At 44.7% G+C, this 27,615-nt stretch overlaps 1 protein-coding gene across 1 annotated transcript in view; it reads left to right on the forward strand.

Moving 5' to 3' along the window:
* The first annotated feature begins 10,032 nt into the window (after window positions 1-10,032).
* LOC117882088 (regulator of G-protein signaling 13-like) overlaps window positions 10,033-27,615 on the forward strand; it is a 24,989-nt gene continuing 7,406 nt past the window's right edge. Inside the window, exons 1-3 of the mRNA XM_034780071.1 lie at window positions 10,033-10,738; window positions 13,095-13,163; window positions 16,662-16,723. Of these exons, the coding sequence (XP_034635962.1) occupies window positions 13,099-13,163; window positions 16,662-16,723 (127 nt within the window). The 5' untranslated portion in view covers window positions 10,033-10,738; window positions 13,095-13,098. The remainder of the gene's footprint in view (window positions 10,739-13,094; window positions 13,164-16,661; window positions 16,724-27,615) is intronic.

Consider the following 27,615-nt stretch of genomic DNA (forward strand, 5'->3'; position numbering starts at 1 on the left):
GTGTGCCATGTTCTCCTTTCATTCCCTCTTCTCACTGTCTCGGCACTCCTTCAATTCCTTTTTCTCAGCAGCGGAGTGCATCATAATCTGATGCATAAAGTCCTGCTTAGTTTTTCTTGGACGCTTCCTAATTCTTCGCAACCGTTCTGCCACCGATAACAAAGAGGGAGGCTGTGCTCCCAAGGTCATCTCTGTGGAGTTTAAATGCAACATTTTACATAAGCAGTATTGTTTGCAACACAGACAACACTGTTTCAGTGCTTTAAAACCCACCCAGTACTCACACACCTGTCACTAACTGGCTGACCCCAGGCAAGCACACATAAGCCACAAGACCCCAAAATGGTGAGTAGCCACAGGGCAGGGTAAATCACTGTTCCCGGACCATGCTGTACACTGAGCACAGGGCTCTTGGGGACTTGGGGAGAGCCAGCACTGTAGGGTGGGCCTGATGATCATTCCTGTCCCCACACTTTCCACAGGATGTGATCATTATGGAAGATCTCATTGCTGAGGGTGAGCAGGGAATCAAGGGAGGGTCTTCTCCAAGCTTTTGGCTTCTGCCCTGGCCCCTATGCAGCAATGGTTCCCCTGCCCCGTGACGGCACAGTGGCATGGGAAAGTTACTGTTAATGGGGCAAGAAACAAAGCACCTCTGCCGAGGAACCTGCGGGAGCGGATTACCCAGAATCTCCACAAGAGTTTCCTGGAGATCTCTGAGGGAGATTCCTGTGAAGTGAGGGAGTGTATCAACAGCCTGTTCTGCCACTCGAATTAGGCATGAGGTGGGTGTGATGGTGCCCTCCATAAGGCTTTATGGAATATGCTTATGATTGTATATGTGACATAACCGTAATATGTTTTAGGCTACATATGCCATGTAACATATCTATGTAAAGGTTATGATCTATTGAATGTATTCATCCTATTTGTATGCGTGTATCATTTTTGTACTTGAAGTTATGAATGTTGGCTGTATACTTGCTTGATTTCTAAGTAAGCTTGGTAAGGCATTTGGTCAGCTTCTTTAGAAAGGAATTTGCAAAGTTAAGTGCTTCTTGATTGGGCACTTAAGGAACAATGAATCTTGGAATGCTCCAATCCACATAAGAAGTCTACCTGAGGACATTCAAGGAAGCATGCGAACCATGGCTGCTACCCTGTAAGTTCTGAGTCATGCATGTTTTCTGCAACCCTCTTGCTCCCAACAACTCGCTTCAGCAATTCTCAAAATCAGATCCACTTACAGGGGCCTCCTCTCCTGTTTGCGCTTTGCCAAGAGCCAACTGCTCTGACTGGCTAGGCTCCTCTGGGGTAGAAAAGAGCTCCTGACTGCATGTATCTCTGGCTTCTGAGTCATCCTCTGCCTCTTGTTTCCCCTCCTCTCTTCATCTAAGATTGCCTCCTCCTGGCTCGGTCCACTCTCTGGCACATGAGCCAACAAATTATCCACAGGGGTCTTCGCAGTGGAAGTGGGGTCACCTCCGAGTATCGCATCCAGCTCTTTGTAGAACTGGCAGCTTGTGGGCGCAGTACAGGAGCGGCGGTTTGCCTCCCGCACCTTGTGGTAGGCATTCCGCAGCTCCTTCACTTTGACCCTGCACTACAATGTGTCCCGGTCATGGCCCTTTTCTATCATGCATCTAGAAATCTGTCCATAGGTATCATAATTCGTACGGCTGGAGCGCAGCTGGGACTGCACAGCCTCCTCTCCCCAAATGCTGATGAGGTCCAGCAGCTCGGCATTGCTCCAAGGGCGGGATCACCTGGTGTGTGGAGCAGGCATGGCTACCTGGAAAGATGTGCGGAGACCACTGCACGCATCACCGAGCAAACAGGCAGGGGACTTTCAAATTTGCAAAGGAATGTATGGGGTGGGGCTGATGGTTGGTCACCTGAGGACAGGGCAGTAGAGTTCAAACTGATGGCCAGAGAGGTGAGAACAGGCATAGTGGGACATCTCCCAGAAGCCAATCACAGCACTGTCATCACCACAGTATCTACACTGGCACTGCAGCGCGGTAGCCCTGGTGCAGAAAACTCTATGGCTCTCATCGAGGTGGTTTATTTTAAGAGCACTGCATCTGTGCAGTTTCTGCACACTAAGCGGCTTGGCTGTGTGTACACCTCGGAAGCTACAGCGCTCAAAGCTGCTTTACTGCGCACAAATTTGCCAGTGTAGATGGGGCACAAGTCAGTGGGTCAAATGTCAGAGCCAGGGGTGAAAGTAATTTAAAGGACTTACTAGTACTCCAGAGTCCTGCGGAGGGGGAGGGGCCTCAACGGGAAGAGGTGTGGCCTCTACCGGAAGAGGTGGGTCCTTTAAATCCCGGGGCTTTTAAATCAGGATTTAAAGGGCTTGGGGATCCGGCTGAAGCTAGGAGCCCCGGGCCCTTTAAATCACCCCCCCGGAGCTACTAGCTGCAGAAGCGGCTGGGAGCCCTGGGGTTTGGGCAGGGGTGAAAGTAATTTACATTTCTTACCCATATGGTCCAATCGCAAGCAACCCACCTCTCCTACCTACTTCATGGATCCCTCCCATTGCATGACATAGATATAGAAAATAAAGCTGCTACTACTACTAAAAATACTGTCTGTAATAAAACTTTAATATTGGAATAAGCCTGAAAAAGTGAAAACTCAGTGTCACATTTTTCTCCACGTCTTCCCTCCTCCTCCAGCCAGATTGCCGATGCTAGGCCGTGCTTTCCCCCTGCCTGGCACTCAGCAGCGGCTGTAGGGGCTCCCCTCTAGCTTGCAGCAGAGAGCAGAGAGACTGGCTGAGAGGGAGAAGCAAGCCTACCCCCTGTATAAGACCAGTTTAAACTCAGCTGTTCCCTGCGCAGTTCAGCCCCTGGGGTTAGAAGCCATTTCTGGCATCCTTGTTAATTTCACTCACAGTTGTAGGGGGTGGGGTGGTGACCATGCAGGGGCAGTTCTTTTCTGCCCCCTGGATGAGGGGATCTCCAATACTACTATAATACAATAGTAGGGGCCGGTTGCTGGGGTCGGGGCAGTCGGCGGCAGACTGCAGCTGCATTGTTTGTGACACACACATTCATACACATACATACTGTATGTATTACTGTCCTGTGGGGAAGGTGCCAGTGCCCTTCTAAGGGGGTGGGGGAGACACGTGTTTCTGGGCTAACACCTCAGGAACTTCTGCTTAATGTGTGCTGCTTAATGGAGTCTGTTCTTCCCCAGGGGGCTGTTGGTCCAACTCCTACACTGAAGAGCTATCTTTTTTGAGAGATCCAGCCATACTGTACCTATACATTTAGAACATACCTGGATCAGAGTAGATTTAGATCTGTGAAGCAAGACAAGAAGATTTTGTTTTCCCAGGAAGACATTCATGTGGATGTTCCAAAGTTAGCTTTTGAGTGCCATACCCCCACATGGTGGGAGCCAGGACGGCAAGGGACTGCGTTGCACTATGCCCACCAGTGCCCCACTTCCCCTAGATCCTCCCTATTTCCTAGCAAGTCAGATATGAAGGATTTTTTAATCTCCCTTCCAGGCACATAAAAGAGTGCAGGGGGCACACCAGTGGGTGGCTAGTAGTAGGGGAAGGCAGGGCAGGGGTGAATGAAGGACAACTGGAATAGTCTTCATGAAATATACAAGACACTTAGAGAAAGTTTTGTCAATTTCAGCCTCTGCACTCTGCAGGCAGGACAAAAACAAAAAGAGATCTGAGATTGCGCCCTATGTTCTTATACAGGCAGCTAGATGGGAGAGCCCCTGCTGAGTGCGGGGTGGGGAGGAGTTAAGCTGTGCGGCCAAATGCTTGTATTTGTTGTGTATATTAGTATTGGAGAAATCCCCTCATCCCGGGGGCAGAAAAGAACTGCCCCTGCAATGGTCAAACACACCCTCCCCCCCCCCGACCCCCAGCAACTGTGAGTGAAATTAACAAGGATGCCAGAAACGGCTCCTAACCCCGGGGGCTGAACGGCACAGGGAACAGCTGAGTTTAAACTAGGGGTTAGGCTTGCTTCTCCCTCTCAGCCAGTCTCGCTGCTCCCTGCTGCAAGCTAGAGGGGAGCCCCTGCAGCCACTGCTGAGGGGGAAAGCACGGAGCCTAGCATCGTCAGCCTGACTGGAGGAGGAGTCAGACTGCACCTTTTCTTACTGGTCCTCCATACCGGCCCATACCGGCTTACTTTCACCTCTGGTCAGAGCCCTGTAAAAGTAAAAGGAGTGGAAACAGGTATTTCCCAGCCAGGAGGCTGCACACCCGCACAGGTCCTCCCTCGATTGGTTTAACCTGTTCCTCCCCACTCTTCAAAGAATAGAGCTAAACAGGCTTCATTTGGAGCCTCTTTGTTATGTTAAATACCCAGTCAGAGCTGCAATCAGTTGTGGTAGTACTGTGTTTCTGCCCTGCCTGCTAAAAATCACTGAGAGTTGAAATCACTTAAGATGGGGCAGTGTTTCTGCCCAGCCTGCAAAGAGCTGAAAATTACTAAGAGCTAGTCTACAGTGGCAATGCTAAAGCGCTGCCACAGCAGCTCTTTAACGTGGCTTGTGTGGTTGCCATGCAGTGCTGGGAGAGAGCTCTCCCAGAGCTCTAAAAAAACAACAACCCATCTCCACAAGGGACATAGCTACCAGCGCTGGGAGTGTGGTTCCCAGCTTTACAGTGCTGAAACTTGCTGTGCTCAGGGGAGTGCCTTTTCACACTCCTGAGCGAGAAAGTTGCAGCCCTGTAAATTGCCAGTGTAGACAAGCCCTAAGAGACTGATGTGCAGAGGTCACAGCAGAGGGGCAGGTAGCAGAAGGTGACTGATAGTCAGCTGGTGAACGAGTGGCTCGTGCAGTGGAGAGGCACAATGAGTGGCCAGCAGGGCAGCTGGGGGACAGGCACGGGGAGAGTGGTGAGCAGGTGACCAACAGGGCGGCGGCAGAGAGGCGTGGAAAGCAGCCAGCAGGGTGGCTGGTGGAGAGGCGCGGCGAGAGCAGTGAGCAGGCGGCTGGCAGGAGCAACCGATGAGTGGCCAGCAGGGTGGCTGGCAGAGAGGGGCAATGAGCAAATGCCCAGGCAGCAGAACAAGTAAGGTACCTCTTTACCCTACCTACGGGTTGAGGGGAGGTGAACTCTGCAGACGCACCTCTGACCTCTGGGTCAGCACTGACCAAGGACAGCAACGGTGAGTGGGGTACAGAAAAGGCTCGGTCACGTGAAAGGGACTTTTGGGTTGCTGGTCTTAAGAACCTGAAGGGAAAAGGACACTGCCCAACCTACTTGGGGGTGGGTCTTTTACTGATGGTTTATGTTTATGAACCCTGTTTGCAGTGTTTTCCCAAATTAACACCTTTTATTAAAAGTTTATTTTCTACACTCAGACTCTGTGCTTGCGAGTGGGGAAGTATTGCCTCTCAGAGGCAGTCTAGCACTGGTCAATGATTGGGTTTCCCAGACCCCACCACAAATACAAATAAATAACAATACCTTGGGCCTCCCCTGAGACCGCCAACAGGAGTGTCAATGCGTGCCAATATAAGGGTGTAATTTTTAAAAAGGACAACTGTCCACTAGAAACTGGACTGAGACCAGCACATTCATTTCATATAAGCCAACAAGGAACCATTAGGTGGTAATAACATTCAGTCATTAGCTGATTATTAGAAAAAGTGTGTAACTCTTTCTAAAGTCAATTAGGGTTCCATTTTAGGTATTAATGTATTCAAGGCACTGCAATCTTTTGATGAACACAATATTCAACCTCTTCTTATCTGTAAAATATTTTTCTATTTAGAAAACATCAATTATACACCAGTGTTTGAGTGACACTGGCTAAACTCACTAGTGAAAGTTAAACAGCCAAACTGTGCTTTGTGTTGAGCAAGTTTGGTCAGATTGTTCCACTGCCTCATCATTATTTAAATAAAGGTTTCTGAATATAATTGTAAGGCTGAGGTGCTTTGCCTCCTCTCACATTTTGCCTACTTTTTCATGTTACTCTAGTTATGAATTCATGATCCTCTATAACCTGCGGCTTGTGCAAATACATGTTATTTTTGGTCAGGCATGCAAATAAAATTGGGCAATTCATCATTATGATTTATTCTGGCAAATAAGGAGCTCGAGTTACACTGCACAAATATTTGTCCAGGGATCTGTGAAAGAAATAATAATAAGCTTATGGAAAGGTATGAAAAGTAAACAAAAGCAGAATGAAAATACTGTTTTATAATGAATGCATCAGAAAGGGGTTGCATTAGAAGAGTGAATCTTGAAAGGTGCAGAATGTCTAATCAGATAAGCACACTGGCAGGTTCAGACCCCTCTATGAAGCTTATTTGAACTTGAATCTTTGAAATTTCCTTCCTTTTTCACCCCACAAAACTCCCTTCTCCAACACAGTTGGGCTAATCATGAAATACTTACACTCAGAACATTTTTAATCTCCTCTTCACAAAAAGAGGTCCCAGTCGTTCAATGAGTTCCATACAGGTAGACCTTTATATCCATGTAGAATCCCACTGAAATCAGTGGAAATCTGCCAAGGGTTCTCTGCCAATTTACACATTGCAGGATTGGGATCATTTTTTTCCCCCCTTAAACAGAATCACTGTTGGAATAGACCAGAATCACTGTTGGATGTCCACGTTTATACATAGCAAACGGCCATACATTGGTAGAGTCATCTGCAATAAAAATAGGCCTGGCACGCTAAATTATTATGGTTTGAAAACTTGACTTTAACTTAAATGAACTGGGTTCATGTTTTGCCTACAAGAGACTAAGTAAAACAAAAAAGAGTAGGGATATCAGAGAAGAAAAGATCCAATGAAAAATTAAACATGGGGGGGGCAGTCCCCTCAAAACTCTTTTGCATATCAGTGTCTGTTTCACTAAACTGTTCATGACCCTGACAGTGTGCTCAAGATAATCTGCCACCCTGTCCCTCTCAGACCTCCTAGAATAGAGCTTTGAAACCAGTAGGGGAGGGCACATCTGAATTTCTTGGGGGACAGAATAAGCCTTCCAATGGTTCAGTGGTTATGGTAGAAGTGGCGGAGCCAAGTGGCAGGTCACAGAGCCACTCATTCAAGGTTGTCCCAGCTGCCCCAATGTCATGATAGATCTGGAGCACAGAGTCATAATGCCACTCAGGGCAGCAGAGGCGGCTAAGCCAAACCCAGGGAGAATCTGCCACCCCAGGCAGTTAATTCTTGAAAAGTGTGGCACTACTCCATTCATTCCTATATGGTACTAACTCAGGCTAAAACTCAAGAAACACAACTCCTCATCTGCTAACAAAACCATTCTGTAGTGTGGACACAAACTGGTACCACTCAAGTACCATTAATCCTCCAGTGACTTCCCATAATTCCCCATGTGTGCAGGAACAACAGACAAGTCCTCCCACAATTCACTGGGAAAAATTAATAGAGTGGCTCAGCTTACTACAGCACTAAGAACTATGGGGTGTGCCCCAGAAGTCTTAGCACTACACACTAGGGGAGTGCAGCCCCAATGTGGACACAGCAACTCAAGTGTTATTTTGTAGTTTGGCCATTCTCATTTGACTTAGGCTAACTCGAGATGTAGTGTAGAGAAATTGAGTTAACACTGCACTGACGACATACCCTTCTTGCCAATTATGATAACGATGATAAAGGACCTCACACAATGTAAAAACAAGTCCTACTTTAACATATTGCTTCATAGTCAACCTCTGTGCCACGTATTAAAGTTGATTGGAAATGCACATGTAAAACACATATCATACTAAGGAACTCAGAGAGAACTTACTTTTAGAGCAGAAAAGTAAGACTAACAAAACAATTGGAGATAATCACTTCTTGATCGCAACTATAACATGAATGCGCCATTTTTCAGTGGTGGGATGCTTATCTCTTTTCAACAGTGTGTTTCTAACTTTTTCTGTAGAGTGTCATTTGATCAAGAGATGGAAAATATTAGTCACAAAACTGACCCCGTCAGAGAATACCTAAAGGATTTCAATACAGTAAAATACTTCTTTTCAGTTCATCATTACAGAGGTCACAATAGTGTCAGAATACACAGCCTGTTTTTATCAGTGGTGCATCAGGAGCCCAATGGAACTTTTTTTTTTCATATTAACCACACACACAGTTTGCATATATATTTGCACGAAAGAAGTCAGGCAACAGCACACACAGTGTGGATACAACCAGAGTGTGACAAGACTTTTTACTTTAAAAGAAAACAGGATGGAATTTGAAAACTTGACCCCCTGGCCAAGTGCTACTACTAAATGAAACATTAAAAAGGGGGGGACAATCCAAGAAAAAAATTGTAAGTATAAGATTATGCACGACTCTTTTCAGAATTTAAATTGAATTAGAGTATTTCCTTCAGCATAAACAGGGAATGTAGAGATAAGGGCACAGCCTTTCTGTCCAGCATATACTTCCCACACACACTTGTAAGGTCAGCCTTAGAATGGCAACAGCACCTGTTTTCTAAATATGTACAATGTGTAGACAAATGTATGACTATGTGAATCTTCTGTATTAAATTCTCAGTATATTAAGATCAATAAAACTCTATTCAATAAACTGAAGAGAGGTTAGAGTGCAATTAACTAAAACTTTTATCATAAAGGTTTCTTTATGGAGACTTCACTGTACAGTCAAAATAGCTGCATACTAAAAAAAGTAAATAGCTTCTTTACAACCGAACATGGCATAATCTTCTCATGCTGAAATAAAAATAATGTATGTTACAGTTTCATGCAAAATAAAGGCTTTGTTCTTTGATCTATCAAAACATTTTTCTGTTTCACAGGATATTCTCTCATTATAGATAATTGTAATTACAGTCATCCCAGACTTATATTGTTTAACAAATTACTCATATCCTTTCCATCTGTGAATAGCTTTAGATCTTAGATTCATTTACTATCAGAAGTGTGATTAATTCTCAGAATGTTGTGTGACTACTTCATTCATTCATATATTGTACTAACTCAGCTAGGGTCCTGTGATTTGCCTTTTGGGTGATGAAATCTGCTGGAAATGCACAATCCTACATGCTAAGATACTTTTCATGAGTTTACGTGGAAAAGCTTTATAATAAACCAAGGAACAGATTTGGGTAATTTGCACACAACTCCTCTGAACTAAATCCACAAGTGGGGTAAGGGTGTATAGCTCCATTGTCTTCAATAGAACTATGCTGATTTATACCAGCTGAAGACTGGCCCCTTTGATAACGGTTACATTCATGTGAATTTCAACAGTATACAATACCCTTGGGCTAGTCCAGAACAAAACAAAAAGGTATACCAGCATGTATATCTCTCTCTGCAGGTCCATATGTGGGGCAGGGCTATGAAGGAAAAGGGAAAGCTGATGAAGACGAACTGTGTAAATACTCAAGACTTGTGATTTAGCACATTTCTGTCATCACATTAATCCAAGCTAGCATATTTCATTAATCTTATCCTTAGCTTCAGAAGTGGATTATATGCATTCCAGCATTTTAAAAGCATTATCAAAGAAATGTTCATATTGTTTCTGAATGCAATTCTATAAACTGACTTGTGTGTTGATACAGTAGCTGAAAACCTACAAGTGAAATTTATTATGAACAGTAATAGTGTTGGGCTCAGATAGAGAATGAAAGTATTAGGATCAACTTTGATCACGTACCACTTTTAATTATTGGAGATAAGCAGTGCAGGTGGGCTAAGGAGCAGAATGTCCGGGTGAGCAGTCTAGGGACTCTATTTGTAAAAACCTTTCTGAATGAGAAGCAGGATCTACAAATGGTGATGCATAAAAACCCAGAGCCACTTCCTGAATGGTGCTAAACCCAGCTTCTAATTTGGGGCACCCAATGTTTCACAGGATGGGGCCCACCACAGACTCTCATATGACATGGCTCCCAGACAGCCACACTTCTACAGAACTAAGCACTTGGAACTGCATGAGAAACGCAAACACAGTACCAAGTGGGATAAACCATTCTTTACTAAAAATACAAAATTCCAAACTGTGTAAAAAGCTTATTGAGAGAGAGCGTGCGAGCAAGAGATTTTTTTATTCAGCAGATAACATTAAAAATATTAAAGTTAAATCCAAAAACCAATCCAGGGCTGAGTGGAAACATAAAATAGAAAGAAGTTTCAATAATTCAAAAAGAGCAAAATATTTAGGGAAAAAAGTGTTTTACAAACAGCTTCACAATTGACAACGTAAGGTAAAATTCTGTCCTCATGAACTCAATGGAGTTTTGTTTTTAGTCTCAGAAAGGCCAACTGCTGAGCATGACAGAGACTGAATTGCTCATTAGAAGTGACCTCTCCAGGACAGATTGGAGGCATATGGTAAGAACGGTGTGGGAATCACTACACACAGATGCCCATGATGTGCTCTTTCTATGGACAGAGAACCTTGACCTCAAGTTTGACACAATTACCATGAGTACTAAAATACAGTAATGTAAAAGAAAGCAATAAATCAATAAAATTGAAAACCTTTGCTGCCTTGCACTTGTTTAGTCATTTACACTTATGAACAGAGGGGGCAAATGCTACCAAACCACAATGTGCACACTTTGCACAGGTGTATATGACTACATAAGCTGCTAAATAGCAAATAACCAGACTACATAATGGAAGCTTTCAAAGAATGACTCAAGTCTTTCTTATCTTCTAGATTTGCTCTGATTACAGCCATGGGCAGTCTGCCCTCAGTGTAACTCCACTGGTCAACTGGCTAGCACCAGATTCTGGTATGGCATACAATGGTATACTGTAATGCTCTACTCAAGTAAATGAAGCCACACTGCAATTTAGGGCAGCAGCAGCAGTGACCTCTAATGTAGACAGCTGAAGCCACTCTTTGCACCAGTAGATCGTTCCTGGATTGAAACTAGCATAAGATGCACCAGAGTAAATCATAGTTTATTGCAGTATACCCTGTCTACATTATGAGTTGCACCAGTGCAACTACACAAATTGCTAGCACCAATGGCTGAAACTCACGCAAATTCTCAGTGCAGACAAGGCTTCAGGGGAAAAACATCGAATTCAGCTGAAACTATGGAATTCATATAATAGTGCTACAAAAAGTAATTGTATTTCTTTGCCTGTTATCTAATGTATTATCAGATGATTCAAATACCTGTAAAGGAAGAACAGAGAACAACATAGTCCTGCTTTCATGAGCTACAAATGTGTAATTAAGCTCTAGGCCACAGTATTTGTTTAAAATGTTTATCTTTGCTGATATATGTTCTCCAGTAAGAACAAAACAGTCTCCTTTACAATGGAGTTTTCCATACAGCAACCAAAGAAAAAATATTTGTTATCGACTCCTGCTTTAAAGAATTCAACAATGTAGACTACCTTATATTTTAAAATAAAGCCATTTAGGTTATGCAAGAGTTCCACTCCAATGATCCAAAGTACAAATGTATCTGGAGATGAACATTTTTATTACAGCACAGATAAAGGCTACAGCTAAGTATTTCAAAAATGGAGTCTGAAGGTTCTAAATCTTGGCTTGTTCTTTTTTTAAAGTGTTAAGCACCCAGCAATTCCCCCTGAAGTCTGCTTTAAATTTCAGTGGGGGTTTCTGTTGAGTAAATTATTTGGGTTTTGCTTGTGGGCAATTTTTGGAGCATATACTACACACATGTAACTATGCAAAGCCACAGAGCTATGAGAATTTGAGCAGCCATCTCAAGGATACTGGCATGCATTCTCTTCGGGTTTGAGGGATAAGGCCTCATATAGTATTATCAGTCAGAGTTGTTATGGTGCTTTGCAAGTAGGCATTTTAATATCTGGTAGAAAACCCCTAATGGGCTAGATTCTCCGATGGTCTAAACTGATGTAGTTCCATTGATTTCAGACTCTAAGGATATGGCCTAATTATAAGAGAGGTGAGTTTAAGGATTCCACAGTTCAGAATGTCCCCTGGGGCAGTGAAACTTTGCACCATCCTTATTTTGTGTTCCAATATAAAAGCACAATTTAGCCCTAGGATAGGTGTAGGCCAATCAAGCCCTAATCTGAACCAAATTGTAGATTTAAATTACTAGACTGAAAAGAGATCTCTTTGATTATTGGTGGGGACTACAATGTAGTAATCTAATTCTAGACTGATATACACAGAAACTCATTTTAAAGAAAGACCCATTTCATAAACAACATTATCATAGAATCTCAGGGTTGGAAGAGACCTCAGGAGGTCATCTAGTCCAACCCCCTGCTCAAAGCAGGACCAATCCCCAGACAGATTTTTACCCCAGTTCCCTAAATGGCCCCCTCAAGGATTGAACTCACAACCCTCGGTTTAGCAGGCCAATGCTCAAACCGCTGAGCTATCCCTTCCTCCATATACATAAGCTTATTGAAGAATTTGGCCTTCAGAACGTATGGCATTGCTTAGAGAAGGAGGAGCTGGACAAATAAAAAAATAGAAATAAAAAAGGAGAAGACAACTTTCTTCAGTTCACAAATAATTTTCTAGAATAGATATTTCCTTAATTTCCTCATCACTACATAGTACCCATAGTTTCTGACAGGATCCATATGTCAGAATAAATTTACCAGGTCTGATCAATAATTTGGATTAATATTGACTCAGCACGTCCCAAACATTTGGAGATTCAATAATTCACTCACAAACTCAAAGTTATTCAGTTTAAATCAAAGTCTTGAGCTCTCACATACAAGATCCAAAAGTTACTGAAGCCAGTAGAGAGATTCCCATTGATTTCAATGTACTTTGAGTCAGGCCCAAAATCTCCAAAACCTCTCCAGGCATATTTATAGGGTGTCCCTCAAAACATTTTGAGAGGAGGAATAATTTACTTTTCAACAAAAGCAAATGAAAAACATAAAACCCTGAAAACAGATTAAGGGAAAAGCCTCATTCCTGTCAAATATTTTCATAAACACAGTGGGTGAATTTAAATAGTTCATCCCGGTTTTTGAGGTCTGACCAATTCCAATTATATTCCCTGTATGTAAAAAGAGGAACACCGTTGGAACTGGTCAGACCTCTAAAATCAGGGTGGACTTTAAGTGCACCTGCTGTACTATATCAGGTTCCAAAACTCACATGTTTTCTTTATTTAGGAGAATGAGCCCAAATATTTGTTGTCTTTGTAAGCTATTCAGAGAAGACGAAAATGGGATCACTTCTAAGTAAGTAGTACTATAATTCTGCAGTCACATAATCCTACAAGATATGAAGGGATTTAGCCTCCTGACTAAAAGAGTCAAGAGGGCTAACGATACAATTTAATGCTGAATATTTACCCATGCATGTTGTCCTCATGGATGCACATATATTGATCACCTGTTATTCATGCTGTTGCTTCACAGTAGAACAATTTCAATATATTTGCATTGTCTTTAGGCTGTTAGTAACCGGATTGTTTTAATTTGAGCTGTTCAGACATAGACATCTTGGTCCAAGTTCACCCCTGGTGTAACCACTGAAGTCAATGGAGCTATACCTGGGATGAATTTAAAACAGGATGTTTTGGGTTTGTTTTTGTTTGTGGTTTTGTTGTTGTTTGTTTTCTTTTTTAAACTCAGCCCCACTGCCAGATGATGAAAATGTGTGCCTTATGCTACCATTTGTCTCAGCTGGACAGGTTCTCCAGCCAATTTATGTTTCCCATGATTCCATAAATTCCTATGTACACTACAACTGCTTAGCAAGAGAAGAGATTGTGGTGCTTGAGAACCAGGGAGCCCAGCCCACAGAAGAGAATTGGGGCATGAGGCAATCGAACTACAGCTCACATGAAGTACCACAATGGCATTTCCAAACTGAAATCGTTCAGCCCAAAATTTCTAGTTTTTGATTTTTCAGTAAAGTCAAGTTTTTCTGTGTGGAAAAAAACAAACACCAACCAGCTCTCCTTAGCACTTTGCAAGATGGTGAGAGATAAATGGATTTTTAAAAGTGTACAAATAATATATGAGAATCCAAAACAACCTCACTAAGCCAGTAGTCTCACTACTAGTAGTAGTATTTATTCTTTTTATTAAAGTAGCACATAGAAGCAACAAGCAAGATTGGGACACCATTATGCAAGACACTGTACAAACACAGTGAGAGATTGTAGGCTCATCAGGGCAGGGACTATCTAAATACAAAAAAACAGAAAAAGGTTGGAAGGGAAAACAAATCAAGTGACTTGCCCGAGGTCACACAGCTGGTCAGTGGCATAGCGGGAAATAGAAGCCATGTCTCCTGATTCCCAGTCCTGGGCCTTCTGAAGTGGACCATGGTCCCTTAAGTACTTTGTCTTTTCTAGTTGTGCAGTATACATTGGATAGTGGAGACATAACCAGTTCTTCTTCCTCTCCATAAGGATTCTCACTGCAGCAGATCCTACGATACAACTGACTAAGTGGGGTTATAGTCAGAAAAGTGGGGAACAAACATCTTAATAGTCCATACTCATTTTCCCCTCAGTGACCTCCATATATTTCCTCAGTTTACAGTAAAATATCATCCTCCTAAGCGTTAACTTACCCATGGAAAGTAACTAAAAACAGGCTGTGTTTGTTCTGCTTCACAGATTAACACTAGAGGCAAATATTCAGACATGGAAATAAAATGGCAGTTTTGATGGCGCTCAGGGAGACAGACAAGAACATCATTTATTCTGTATAAGAGTGATAATGCTGACAACAGTAAAAATGTGTCTGTGTCAGTAACAGCAGATATGACTCAGAAGCAGCTCTATCAACGAATAAGCATTCACAGGAACAAGATGCAACTTTTGCAGAGCCACCTCTCTTCCCATAACCACACACTTCAAGTATTTATGTAAAGAGGAGGTCAGTTAGACATGAGAAAATCCCTGCTTGAACAAGAACCAAATGTGTGACCAGAAATTACGAAAGAGCTGAGACCACAGTTTGGTGGTTGCAAAATTTCTACCAAATATAGGAGTTCAATCTATCCAGAAATGTGCTGAGTAACTGACATTCATTTTTCTGCCTAGAAAAGAAGATAGGCTTACGAACAGTAAGACATGGCAGTGGTGTCCTTCCTAGAATTATATCAAAACAAACCTAAGAAATCACCACAAACTAAACTACAAAACCAGCAAACAGCTGCTGTGCAGAGCAGGCTTACAAATCAATCCTACTAGTACCCACTATCCACAAACCAATACTGCTTTTAATCAAATATGGATTATTCTTGAACTTTATGGTAATTAAGTGGCTTTAGTTGGGATTCAGTAACTGATGCCAAAATGGAAGGACCAAGGGAGAATGAAAACTCCCTCTCCAGTTTGATTAGAGCCTAATGAACTACAATGCACTTTTTCTCCAATCTCTTACATGGACATGAACATTTAGCATAGGCATTTCTTTCAAGTTACCAGTGGTAGGATACTAAAAATTATAAGACCCGGAGACACAGGTGGTATATTTAAAGTTATGCTGATTTACACCCGTGCAGGATCTGGCCCTTAGAAGTTTATTTTTCTTCAAGATGTTTAGTTCTCTCTGATCCCTCAGTCTTTCACAGAACTGAGAGTTAAGAGAATAAATGCAAGACCCCTAGAAAGCCAGGAAATTGCCACGTAAGAACAAGCATAGAAGAAAAACAATCCATGGTTAGTCACCTCTAAGAATCCTCTTGATTAGTAATACTGTGATTAATTAAAGTACAAACAAGTAGGGAATTAAATGGATTTAGTGTCTTTTGCAGTCAAGATTCTATTAGTCTTTCCATCATTTATCAGCTACAGTAGAACCTCTCAGTTATGAGCACCAGAGTTATGAACTGACCATCAACCACACACCTCATTTGGAACTGGAAGCATGCAATCAGGCAGCAGCAGAGACAAAAGCAATACAATACAGCACTGTGTTAAATGTAAATTACTAAAAACAAATAAAGGGGAAGTTTAAAAAAAAATTGACAAGGTAAGGAAACTGTTTCATTTAAATTAAGATGGTTAAAATCAGCATTGTTCTTCTCCATAGTAAAGTTTCAAAGCTGCGTTAAGTCAATGTTCAGTTGTAAACTTTTGAAATAACCACCACAGCATTTTGTTCTGAGTTAAGAACAATCTCCATTCCCGAGGTGTTCATACTATTGAGGTTCTACTGTATAATGTTCAGAGCTCAACCTTTCAGCTGATGGTAAATGTAGAAGGTGTTAGTTGAGAAGAAAAAAGTTTTTACATTTTTTGTTATCATACTCAGTCCCAAGGGACTTTAATAATAGTACCTAACATTGCAGTGGCACCTGAAGTCCTAAACCACAGCAGGGTCTCTAGACACAAATCAACCCTACATGATCATCCCTGCCTCAGAGAGCTGACAATCTGAACTGTTAATGCTGTCTTTATTATTCTCCCATTCTGAAGTACTGTACTGCACTGCCTACACGCACAATTTCCATTGACTTCAAAGGGAGTTGTATGGGTGAAATTTAGTGCAGAACTGGGTCCATAGTTATTGCAAGTTATGTTTTTTTCAAAACTGTAAGCACAGGATCTGAGATATCGAAAAAATGAACTTGCAGAGAGCAAAATGCATATAGAGGCACTGAATTATGTGACTGGATTTTAGATAATGAAATTTAGCTTTATTTTTAAACCTAGCATTAGCCACGCAGTTAACTACAACTCTAATCCCACAATAACCTTTCCCCCTTTTGCAAAGAGTGTCATTGGAGGAAGTGCTACAATGGTCCCAATCTTTTGAAACGCTGATGACTACTAAATGTAAGTAGTTGTATGTTTGTATGTTGTATGTTTGTACTCCAGCAGAGTTATTTACCAGCAGCTATCTAACTTTTTTAGAAATGTGTGGATAGGGAAAGCTTATGTGATACATTGGTATATCTCCATTCACTGTGTTTTATGGTTACTGACCTCCATTAAAGAGGAAAGCGAATGAAAAATTTTAATGCCAAATCAATCACCACGAATGCCCTTGATGCCCATTGCAATATAATTAGTCACTATGAATCCTTCTGAGAGATAAGTTAGGTGAAGTAATATCTTTTATTGGACCAATTTCTGTTGGGATACATTTTTGAGCTTCACCAAGCTCTTCCTCAGGCCTGGGGAATTAAATACAAACTGGTACAGACCATTAAGCATAAGGGATTCATACATGCTATAGGAGACCACTTAAAATGAAGTGGGCCATTAAGGGTTTAGCAGGCAGTAGGGTGTGTTACAAATTGTTGTAATAAGCCATAAATCCAGCATTTGTGTTAAGTCAGTGGTTTTTAAGTAAAAGCAGCAAAGAGTCCTGTGGCAACTTATAGACTAACAAACGTATAGGAGCATGAGCTTTCGTGGGTGAATACTCACTTCTTCGGATGCATTTTTAAGTGTTCAGCAAAGTTATGAATTTATGTTTCTAGGCTCATCTTTTAAAGGTGTTTCACAGGTTTCCTTTGAAGATAAGGACTGAGAGGTCAAACATGGAGTGATCGCTTTGTAAAAAGTGATCGCCCACGGGTCATAGGGCATTTTTATCTTATTTTTTGTGACGGTTCATTCAAAAGCATAGTGATTGGCTGGTTTCACCCTTATAGTTGTTTTGGGACATCTGATGTGCTAGTTCAGATACACCACGGGTTGATAGAGGCATGTGATATAGGAGCCATGAATCTTGAAAGGTGTGTTCTGGGGAGTATTGATCATTGTAGCAGTGGAGATATGTCTGCAGGTTTGCACTTGTTATTATGGCAGGATCTGATGCCGTTTTGAGTTGGTGTGTCCTAGTCTGTAGGAAGCTTGGTGAGGTTGGGACGTTGTTTGAAGGCCCGAAAAGGGGGTTTGGGAAAGATTTCTTTCAGGATGTGGTCCTGTAGCGAGGCGGTGGGATACCCCACAGCCCCGCTGAGGCCCGAACCTCCCCTAATCCCAATGTGGGCGGAGCCACCGGGTCCGGAGCCCGCCCCTCCGAGGTCACGGCCCCAACCCGGAAGTATAAAGGCCCGCCTGCAGAGCTCAAGGGAGCCCAGGCTGGCGGAGAGAGCAGACGTCCGTGGCCAAGCTCCCGCTTGGGAAACAGTCGCAGGCTGCGACCGGCCTGCTGACTCACCGGGCCGGTCGAGCCTGCCCCGTGCCAGCTACCCCGAGGAGGACTGGCCAAGCCTGCCCCGTGCCAGCTACCCCGAGGAGGAGCCGAGCCTGCCTCATGCCAGCTACCCCGTGGAGGAGCCGAGCCTGCCCTCTGCTACCTACCCAGAGGAACCAATGCTGGTGGAGAGCACCGACGACACTAAGACGGCCCAGGTACCATATGAAGGTGAGTGTGGAAGTAGCCCGGGGGCAGCCGACCCCAGTCTGGCTGATGCACTGCCAGAGCCGATGTCAGTGTGGCACGGCCAGGATCCCCACTGACAGCAGCGAGTTTCCGTCGCTGCTAGGGCCCCGGGCTGGGACGCAGTGGAGTGGGAGGGCCTGCGTCCCCCCTGCCATCCACTCCTTGGGTGGCAGACTCCCCCTGTTTCCCCCGGCCTAGAGAGGCTGCGTACCTGATTGACTATTTGTTTGCTGCCCCGCCCTGACGTAGGGCCTGGGCTGTCCCAAATTGATCCAGCCCCTGCTACAAGGCCTGGGCCACTGACAGACTAGTTGCTTGCTGCCCCGCCCTAATTTAGGGCCTGGGCTGCTATAGACTTTGCCTGAGCCCTTGCGTAAGGGCTGGGTTTCAGACCTCTTGACTCAGCCCCTGCTTATGGGCCTGAGCCCCTAACTGTGTGCCTGTTGTCCCAGATTGCCACTGGACCAGAGCGGTGTGACTCCCCACAGCCCCGCTGAGGGCCAAACCTCGACTCTAACCTACTACAGGTCCCCTCAAGTCAGGGTTGTAGTTTGATGACACACCATGTGGGTTCCAGTGTGGGGTGGTAGGTGAAAACTAGGGGTGTATGTTCAGTGGGTTTTTTTCCCCCGTGTATTGAAGCAGGTTCTCTCAAGGTATTTGGGTGACCCATTCCATGATTTGATCTATTTTGCTGGTGGCATGTCCTTGTTTGGTGAAGGCATTTATGCGCATATTGCGGAGTTTCTCCTCAGAGAAAATTCTGTGGTACCAGTGCCTGGCTGTAGATACCAGACTTCTTGCTGTGTTCAGGGTGGTTGCTGGATCCAAAAGTTTCTTGTATATAGTCATCTGTAGGGCTTATCATGGTGTCTAGAAAGTTGATGCTAGCATGGGAATGTTCAAGAGAGTTTGACGGTTGGGCAGTGGTGCTTGAAGTTCTGGAGGAAATCTATGAGTAAGTTTAGGTCATCTGTCAAAAGGATGAAAATATCGTTGATGTCCTCATTCTCAAAGGAAACCTGCACAATGAACAAACTTGGGAACTTAAATTCATTACTCTACTGAACACTAAAAAACATGGCCTTAAACAGAGACATTAAACAGAAGTTACTAGATCACAAGCCCTCGTTCTCATGGGAGACTTCAATCACCCAGATATCTGCTGGGAGAGCAATACAGCGGTGCATAGACAATCCAGGAAGTTTTTGGAAAGTGCAGGGGACAATTTCCTGGTGCAAGTGCTGGAGGAACCAACTAGGGGCAGAGCTCTCCTTGACCTGCTGCTCACAAACCAGGAAGAATTAGTAGGGGAAGCAAAAGTGGATGGGAACCTGGGAGGCAGTGACCATGAGATGATCAAGTTCCGGATCTTGACACAAGGAATAAAGGAGAGCAGCAGAATATGGACCCTGGACTTCACAAAAGCAGACTTTGACTCCCTCAGGGAACTGATGGGCGGGATCGCCTGGGAGAATAACATGAGGGGGAAAGGAGTGCAGGAGAGCTGGCTGTATTTTAAAGAATCCTTATTGAGGTTGCAGGAACCAACCATCTCGATGTGTAGAAAGAATAGTAAATATGGCAGGCGACCAGCTTGGCTTAACAGTGAAATCCTTGCTGATCTTAAACACAAAAAAGAAGCTTACAAGAAGTGGAAGATTGGACAAATGACCAGGGAGGAGTATAAAAATATTGCTCAGGCATGCAGGAGTGAAATCAGGAAGGCCAAATCACACTTGGAGTTGCAGCTAGCAAGAGATGTTAAGAGTAACAAGAAGGGTTTCTTCAGGTATGTTAGCAACAAGAAGAAAGTCAAGGAAAGTGTGGGCCCCTTACTGAATGAGGGAGGCAACGTAGTGACAGAGGATGTAGAAAAACCTCATGTACTCAATGCTTTTTTTGCCTCTGTCTTCACAAACAAGGTCAGCTCCCAGACTACTGCACTGGGCAGCACAGCATGGGGAGGAGGTGACCAGCCCTCTGTGGAGAAAGAAGTGGTTCAGGACTATTTAGAAAAGCTGGATCAGCACAAATCCATGGGACCGGATGCGTTGCATCCGAGGGTGCTAAAGGAGTTGGCGGATGTGATTGCAAAGCCATTGGCCATTATCTTTGAAAACTCATGGCGATCGGGGGAGGTCCCAGATGACTGGAAAAAGGCTAATGTGGTGCCCATCTTTAAAAAAGGGAAGAAAGAGGATACAGGGAACTACAGGCCAATCAGCCTCACCTCAGTCCCTGGAAAAATCATGGAGCAGGTCCTCAAGGAATCAATTCTGAAGCACTTAGAGGAGAGGAAAGTGATCACGAACAGTCAGCATGGATTCACCAAAGGCAAGTCATGCCTGACAAACCTAATTGTCTTCTATGATGAGATAACTGCCTCTGTGGATGAGGGGAAAGCAGTGGATGTGTTATTCCTTGACTTTAGCAAAGCTTTTGATATGGTCTCCCACAGTATTCTTGCCACCAAGTTAAAGAAGTATGGGCTGGATGAATGGACTATAAGGTGGATAGAAAGCTGGCTAGATTATTGGGCTCAATGGATAGTGATCAATGGCTCCATGTCTAGTTGGCAGCAACATAAACCCTTAAACATTATCCACACATTTCTAAATGCTACCATTGTTTTCAAAGCTCAAAACATACTAAAACAGCAGCAAACTGCAAGAAGATTTGTTTATGTGATTAACACAAAAATTAAACATAAGAACATAAGAATAGTCATATTGGGTCAGATCAACAGTCCATCTAAGCCAGTATCTTGTCTTCCAACAGTAGCCAATGCCAGATACTTCAAAAAGAATAAACAGAACAGGGAAATTATCAAGTGATCCATCCCCTGTTGTCCAGTCTCAGAACATGGCAATCAGAGGCTAGGGACATCCAGAGCAGGGGTTGCATCCCTGGCCATCTTGACTAATAACCTATCCTCCATGAATTTATCAAATTCTTTTTTTAACCCAGTTATAGTTTTTGCCTTCACAACATCCCCTGGCAATGAGTTCCACAGGTTGACTGTGCATTGTGTGAAGTAGTACTTATTTTTGTTTGTTTTAAACCTGCTGCCTACTAATTTCATTGGTGACCCCGGGTTCTTGTGTTACATGAAGGAGTAATATAACACTTCCTTCATCATTTTCTCCACACTAGTCATAATTTTATAAACTTCTATTATATTCCCCCTTCGTCATCTCTTTTTCAGGATGAACAGTTCCAGTCTTTTCAATCTCTCCTCATATGGAAGCCGTTCCAAACCCTCAATCATTTTTGTTGCCTTTTTCTCTACCTTTTCCATTTCAGATATCTTCTTTGAAATGGGGAGACCAGAATTGCATGCAATATTCGATGTGTTAGAGTAGCATGGAAATATTTAGTGGCATTATGTTATTTACTGACTTATTATCTATCCCTTTCCAACGGTTTCCAGCATTCTGTTAGGTTTCTGCTGCTGCACATTGAGCGGATGTTTTTAGAGGACGATCCACAATGACTCCAAGATTTTTTTTTGGAGTGGTAACACCTAATTTAGGCCCAACCTATTTTATGTACAGTTGGACTGATGTTTTCCAATATGAATTAGTTTGTATTTATCAACACTGAATTTCATCTGCTATTTTGTTGCACAGTCTTGTGAGAGCCCTTCGTAACTCTTTGCAGTCTGCTTTAGACTTAACTATCTTGAATAATTTTGTATCATCTGCAAACTTTGCCACCTCGCTGTTCACCTCTTTTTCCAGTTCATTTATTAATACACTGAAAAGTAAATCAGTCAAGGGCCAGATTGTGCTATAAAAGCGCAGCCTTTAGTGGGGGCAATATAGAGTATTACTGTGCAAGGGAAGACCTGGAATGCACTGTGCTATAGAGAGGCAGTTTAAAGTATCAGAAATCACACACAAGCAGCATGAGTGCTTGTAACCACCACCCTCAGCCTGTGGCATGCTGACATCTCTTGCAGAAACCAGAAAACCCTGTGATCTGCATCACTGGAGAAAATTGCTTTTAGAATTAGAGAGCTATGAATCACTCACATTATGTAGATTTTGCCATTGATGAAATGTCTCCGCATTGCTCTCAGGTTGCTGCAAAGGGCCAAGTATACGAACTATGAGAAACTTCACTTGAAGTCAGTGAAGCTGCAACTGCTTATCCCAGAGCTATGTTGCTCTTAAAATATTTACCTACACTAGGTTTTACTGGAAAATATTTCTCACCATTGCTAACAAAGGTGCTACTCAGCAAGTGGTAACAATGGTTGAAACCTCAATGTTCTCATGGCTGCAGGCATTTTAGCCACTGTATCATCAAGCAAGAAGAACAGGAGTACTTGTGGCACCTTAGAGACTAACAAATTTATTTGAGCAGAAGCTTTCATGGGCTACAGCCCACTTCTTCGGATGCATAGAATGGAACATATATTAAGGAGATATATATACACATACAGAGAGCATAAAAAGATGGGAGTTGTCTTACTAACTCTGAGAGGCCAATTAAGTAAGAGAAAAAAACTTTTGAAGTGATAATCAAAATAGCCCAGTACAAACAGTTTGATAAGAAGTGTGAAAATACTTACATGGGGAGATCTGTCTCCCTCCACCCCTCTCGCTATAACAAACTCCTGGGTATGCTGAACAAATGGCTTGGATCCCCAGGTGCATTATAGCAAAGGTGCACTGTACCCTTAATGTATACCAGAACATAATTTGAAAAAGCTTTTATTTGCTGGAGAGAAAACTGACAGCTCTCTTAGTTACGATGATGGCAGCAACAAAAGTCACCTTTCCTTTTGATGACAGAGGAAAAAAATGGAAGCGGCACAGGAGCCAGCAAACAGAGCTGTAAATAGGGGAGTTTGATTGGGAGTTTGCAAGGGGAGTTTGCAGGGAAGACTAAAAGAGGCAGGCAGAGGAACAGACAGGCTAGTGAAGGGAATGCGTAGTGTTCTGGCAGTGTTTTGCTGCTTGTTGGGGGTTTGCTTTTCTGTGGGTTGTGGTGTTTTGGTTTGGTTTGTGTTTCCCGGACTAACAGGACTTAGGTGGCAAGTCTATGACAGAAGCAGCAGTGGTGGTGACCCAAGCAGTGGAAGACACAATGAAGATGACTGGATGGAGAAGCTGCAGTATGTACATGATCCTGGAGCGGGTACGTGAAAAGAGTTTCATCTGCATGAAGTGCCACCTGATAGAGCTTATGGAAGAAAAGATCCGAGGATTGGAGATGTAGGTGGAAACTCTGGTTGAGTTTAGAAAGGGGTTTGAGCAGATGATGGAGCAAAGACATGAGGAGGCTGAAGGGAAAAGCTCAGACTTGCAGATGGAAGAAGGACCGAAGAACTCTGAGGGGAGACTGATTGGTGAAACAGTAGAAGCATGTGACTAAGAGAACCAGTCAGAGGAAAAGACAGGCTAGTGAAGGAGAAATAGAGCTCAGAAACAGGTTTGTGGAGTTGGAAAATGAAGAACGGGCACAGCAGGTGGTCACTGAAGGTGAGAGGGCAAGGAAGAAGAGAAGAGCAGTGAGTCCTATAGGAAGAAGGGAAGAGTCAATGGAGATAACACCAAATATGAGCCCCAGGAGGATACAGGATGGGTTGCAGAGGACTGCAAGGGAGCAGGGCTGGCTTTAGCAAGTGTGAGGCCCAATTCCTGGGGCAGCACTTCGGATTGCCGGCCGGGGTCATGGAGCCGCGGGGCTTGCTGCGCTCCGGCCAGGGTCGCAGGGCTGCGGGGCTTGCTACACTCCAGCAGGCGCTCTGGCCAGCGCTCTGGCCGGCGCTCCGGCCGGGGTCACGGGGCTGCTGCACTCTGCCGGAGCTCCAGCCGGGCTCACGGGGCTGCAGGGCTTGCCGCAGTCCGGCCAGAGCTCCAGCCGGGAGAGCGGGGCCGTGGGGCTTGCCGTGCTTCAGCTGGAGCTCCTGCCGGGAGAGTGGGGCCCCTGAAGACGACCGCCGCCAGGGTGAGTGCACGGGGCCCTCTTAGGTGCGGGGCCCGATTCCGGGGAATCGGGCTAATCGGCCAAAAGCCAGTCCTGCAAGGGAGAATAGGAATCGAGAGGACTTGCAGCCAGAGGGAACGAGATAGACCAGAGAATCGCACCATCACCAGGAAAAGGCAGGTCTACATGATTGGGGACTCCTTACTGAGAAGAATTAAATAGGCCTGTAACCAGAGCTGATCCAGAGAACAGAAGGGTGTGCTGTCTGCCGGGTGCGAAGATACGGAATGTGGACCTGAGGCTGAAGAGGATCCTAACAGGAGCGGGAAAGAATCCACTGATTGTCCTTCATGTGGGAACAAATGATACGGCTAGATTCTTACTGGAATGAATCAAGGGAGACTATGCAAGGCTGGGGAAGACGCTTAAGGAATTTGAGGCTCAGGTGATCTTCAGTGGGATTCTGCCTGTTCGTAGAGAAGGGCAACAAGGTGTGACAAGATTATGATGCTCAACAGATGGCTCAGGCAGTGGTGCTATAAGGAGGGCTTTGGGATGTATGGCCAGGGCTGGCTGCAGGTACCAGCCCACCAAGCATGTGCTTGGGGTGGCGCGGCAGAGCCCAGGCTGGACTTGCCGCTCTCCCCCCGGCGCTCCGGCCGGTCGGGGAGAGCGGAGAGACGCAGCGGGCTCGCCACCCTCCTCCCGGTGCTCTGGCTGCCGGGGAGAGCGGAGAGCCCCGGCCGGGCTCGCCACCCTCCTCCCAGCGCTCTGGCGCCGGGGAGAGCGGAGAGCCCCAGCTGGGCTCGCTGCCCTCCCCCCGGCTGGTTGGGGAGAGCGGAGAGCCCCGGCCGGGCTCGCTGCCCTCCTCCCGACACTCTGGCCGCTGGGGGCTCTCCGCTCTTCCCTCGGCACTCTGGCCACCGGGGAGAGCGGAGAGCCCCAGCCGGGCTCACCGCCCTCCCCCCAGCGCTCTGGCCGCTGGGGGCTCTCCGCCCTCCTCCCGGCGCTCTGGCCGCCAGGGGCTCTCCACCCTTCCCCCGGCACTCCGGCCAGCCGGGGATTGTGGGCACGCGGCCGGGCTTGGCGCCCTCCCCTGCCCTAGGGTGGCAAAAAAGCCAGAACCAGCCCTGTGTATGGCCACTGGGAGGCATTCATGGACAGAGGACTGTTCTCTCTGGATGGACTTCACCTGAGTAGGGAGGGAAATAGACTTCTAGGATGGAGGCTGGCATAACTAATTAAGAGAGCTTTAAACTAGGAATTTGGGGGAGATGGTTGAGAGATGTACAGGTAATTTCCACACCGGATTTTAACACTGAGAGGGAAGAAAACAAAGTAAGAAAGGATACAGCTGTGGGTAGGAGAACGGACATAAGGAGGAAGGGTAGTGTAGATCCCAGTCTAATAGGTGATACTGGCAGTAGAATATCAATGCCTAATCAGGTAAAGAATGTGAGCGAAACCAAACAGCAAAAATTAAGATGCTTGTACACTAATGCAAGAAGCCTAGGTAACAAAATGGAGAAACTAGAGCTACTGGTGCAGGAAGTGAAACCAGATATTATAGGGATAACAGAAACATGATGGAATAGTAGTCATGACTGGAGTACAGATATCGAAGGGTATGTGCTGTTTAGGAAAGACCAAAATAAAGGCAAAGGTGGTGGAGTAGCATTGTATATCAATGATGAGATAGACTGTAAAGAAATAAGTGATGGAATGGATAAGACAGAGTCTGGGGGAAGAAAGCTACTAGAGCCTCCCCTGGGATAGTGCTTGGGGTGTGCTATAGACCACCGGGATCTGATTTGGATATGGATAGAGACCTCTTTAATGTTTTTAATTAAGTTAATACTAATTGGAATTGTGTGATCATGGGAGACTTTAACTTCCCAGATATAGACTGGAGGAAAAGTGCTAGTAATAATAATAGGGCTCACTTTTTCCTGGATGCAATAGCTGATGGATTCCTTCACCAAGTAGTTGTTGAACCAATAAGAGGGGATGCCATTTTAGATTTGGTTTTGGTGAGTAGTGAGGACCTCATAGAAGAAATGATTGTAGGGGACAACCTTGGTTCGAGCGATCATGAGCTAATTCAGTTCAAACTAAATGGAAGGATAAACAAAAATAGATCTGTGAGTAGGGTTTTTTATTTCAAAAGGGCCAACTTTAAAAAATTAAGGAAATTAGTTAGGGAAGTAGATTGGACTGAAGAACTTGTGGATCTAAAGGCGGAAGAGGCCTGGAATTACTTCAAGTCAAAGTTGCAGAAACTATCAGAAGTCTGCATCCCAAGACAGGGGGAAAAAATCATAGGCAGGTGTTGAAGACCAAGCTGGATGAGCAAGCATCTCAGAGAGGTGATTAAGAAAAAGCAGAAAGCCTACAAGGAATGGAAGATGGGAGGGATCAGCAAGGAAAGCTACCTTATTGAGGTCAGAACACGTAGAGATAAAGTGAGAAAGGTCCAACTCTACATGGCTTTTGGCTTTGCAAAGGGAATTAAAACCAATAGGAAAAAGTTCTATAGCCATATAAATAAGAAGAAAACAAAGAAGGAAGAAGTGGGACCGCTAAACACTGAGGATGGAATGGAGGTTAAGGATAATCTACACATGGCCCAATATCTAAACAAATACTTTGCCTCAGTCTTTAATGAGGTTAATGAAGAGCTTAGGGATAATGGTAGGGTGACAAATGGGAATGGGGATATGGAGGTAGATATTACCACATCCGAGGTAGAAGCCAAACTCAAACAGCTTAATGGGACTAAACCGGGGGGCCCAGCTAATCTTCATCCAAGAATATTAAAGGAACTGGCACATGAAATTGCAAGCCCATTAGCAAGATTTTTTAATGAATCTGTAAACTCAGGGGCTGTACCATATGACTGGAGAATTGCTAACATAGTTCCTATTTTTAAGAAAGGGGAAAAAAGTGATCCGGGTAACTACAGGCCTGTTAGTTTGACATCTGTAGTATGCAAGGCCTTGGAAAAAATTTTGAAGGAGAAAGTAGTTAAGGACATTGAGATCAATGGTAATTATGACAAAATACACAGGGCCGGCTTTAGGCCGATTCAGCCGATTCGGCTGAATTGGGCCCCGCGCCAAGAGGGCCCCGCGCTGCAGCTGTCCGCCCCGCCCCCAGCTCACTTCCCCCCCTCCCCTCCCCTGCACGCCCCGCCCCCTCCCCTGCTTCCCGCGAATCTCTGATTCGCGGGAAGTCTGAGAGGAAGCAGGGGTGGGCCAGCAGCACGAGGTAAGCTGGGTTGGGGGCGGGAGAAGGGCTCCGGGGAGGCGCGGCCCGTTCCCGCAGGCCCCAGTGGCTCTGGCCCGGCTCGGGTCCCCCTCGTCCCCCCCCGCGGCGGGGCTCGGGTCCCCCC

The sequence above is a fragment of the Trachemys scripta genome, chromosome 8, assembly GCF_013100865.1.
Source record: "Trachemys scripta elegans isolate TJP31775 chromosome 8, CAS_Tse_1.0, whole genome shotgun sequence".
In the NCBI taxonomy this organism is placed as follows: Eukaryota; Metazoa; Chordata; order Testudines; family Emydidae; genus Trachemys; species Trachemys scripta.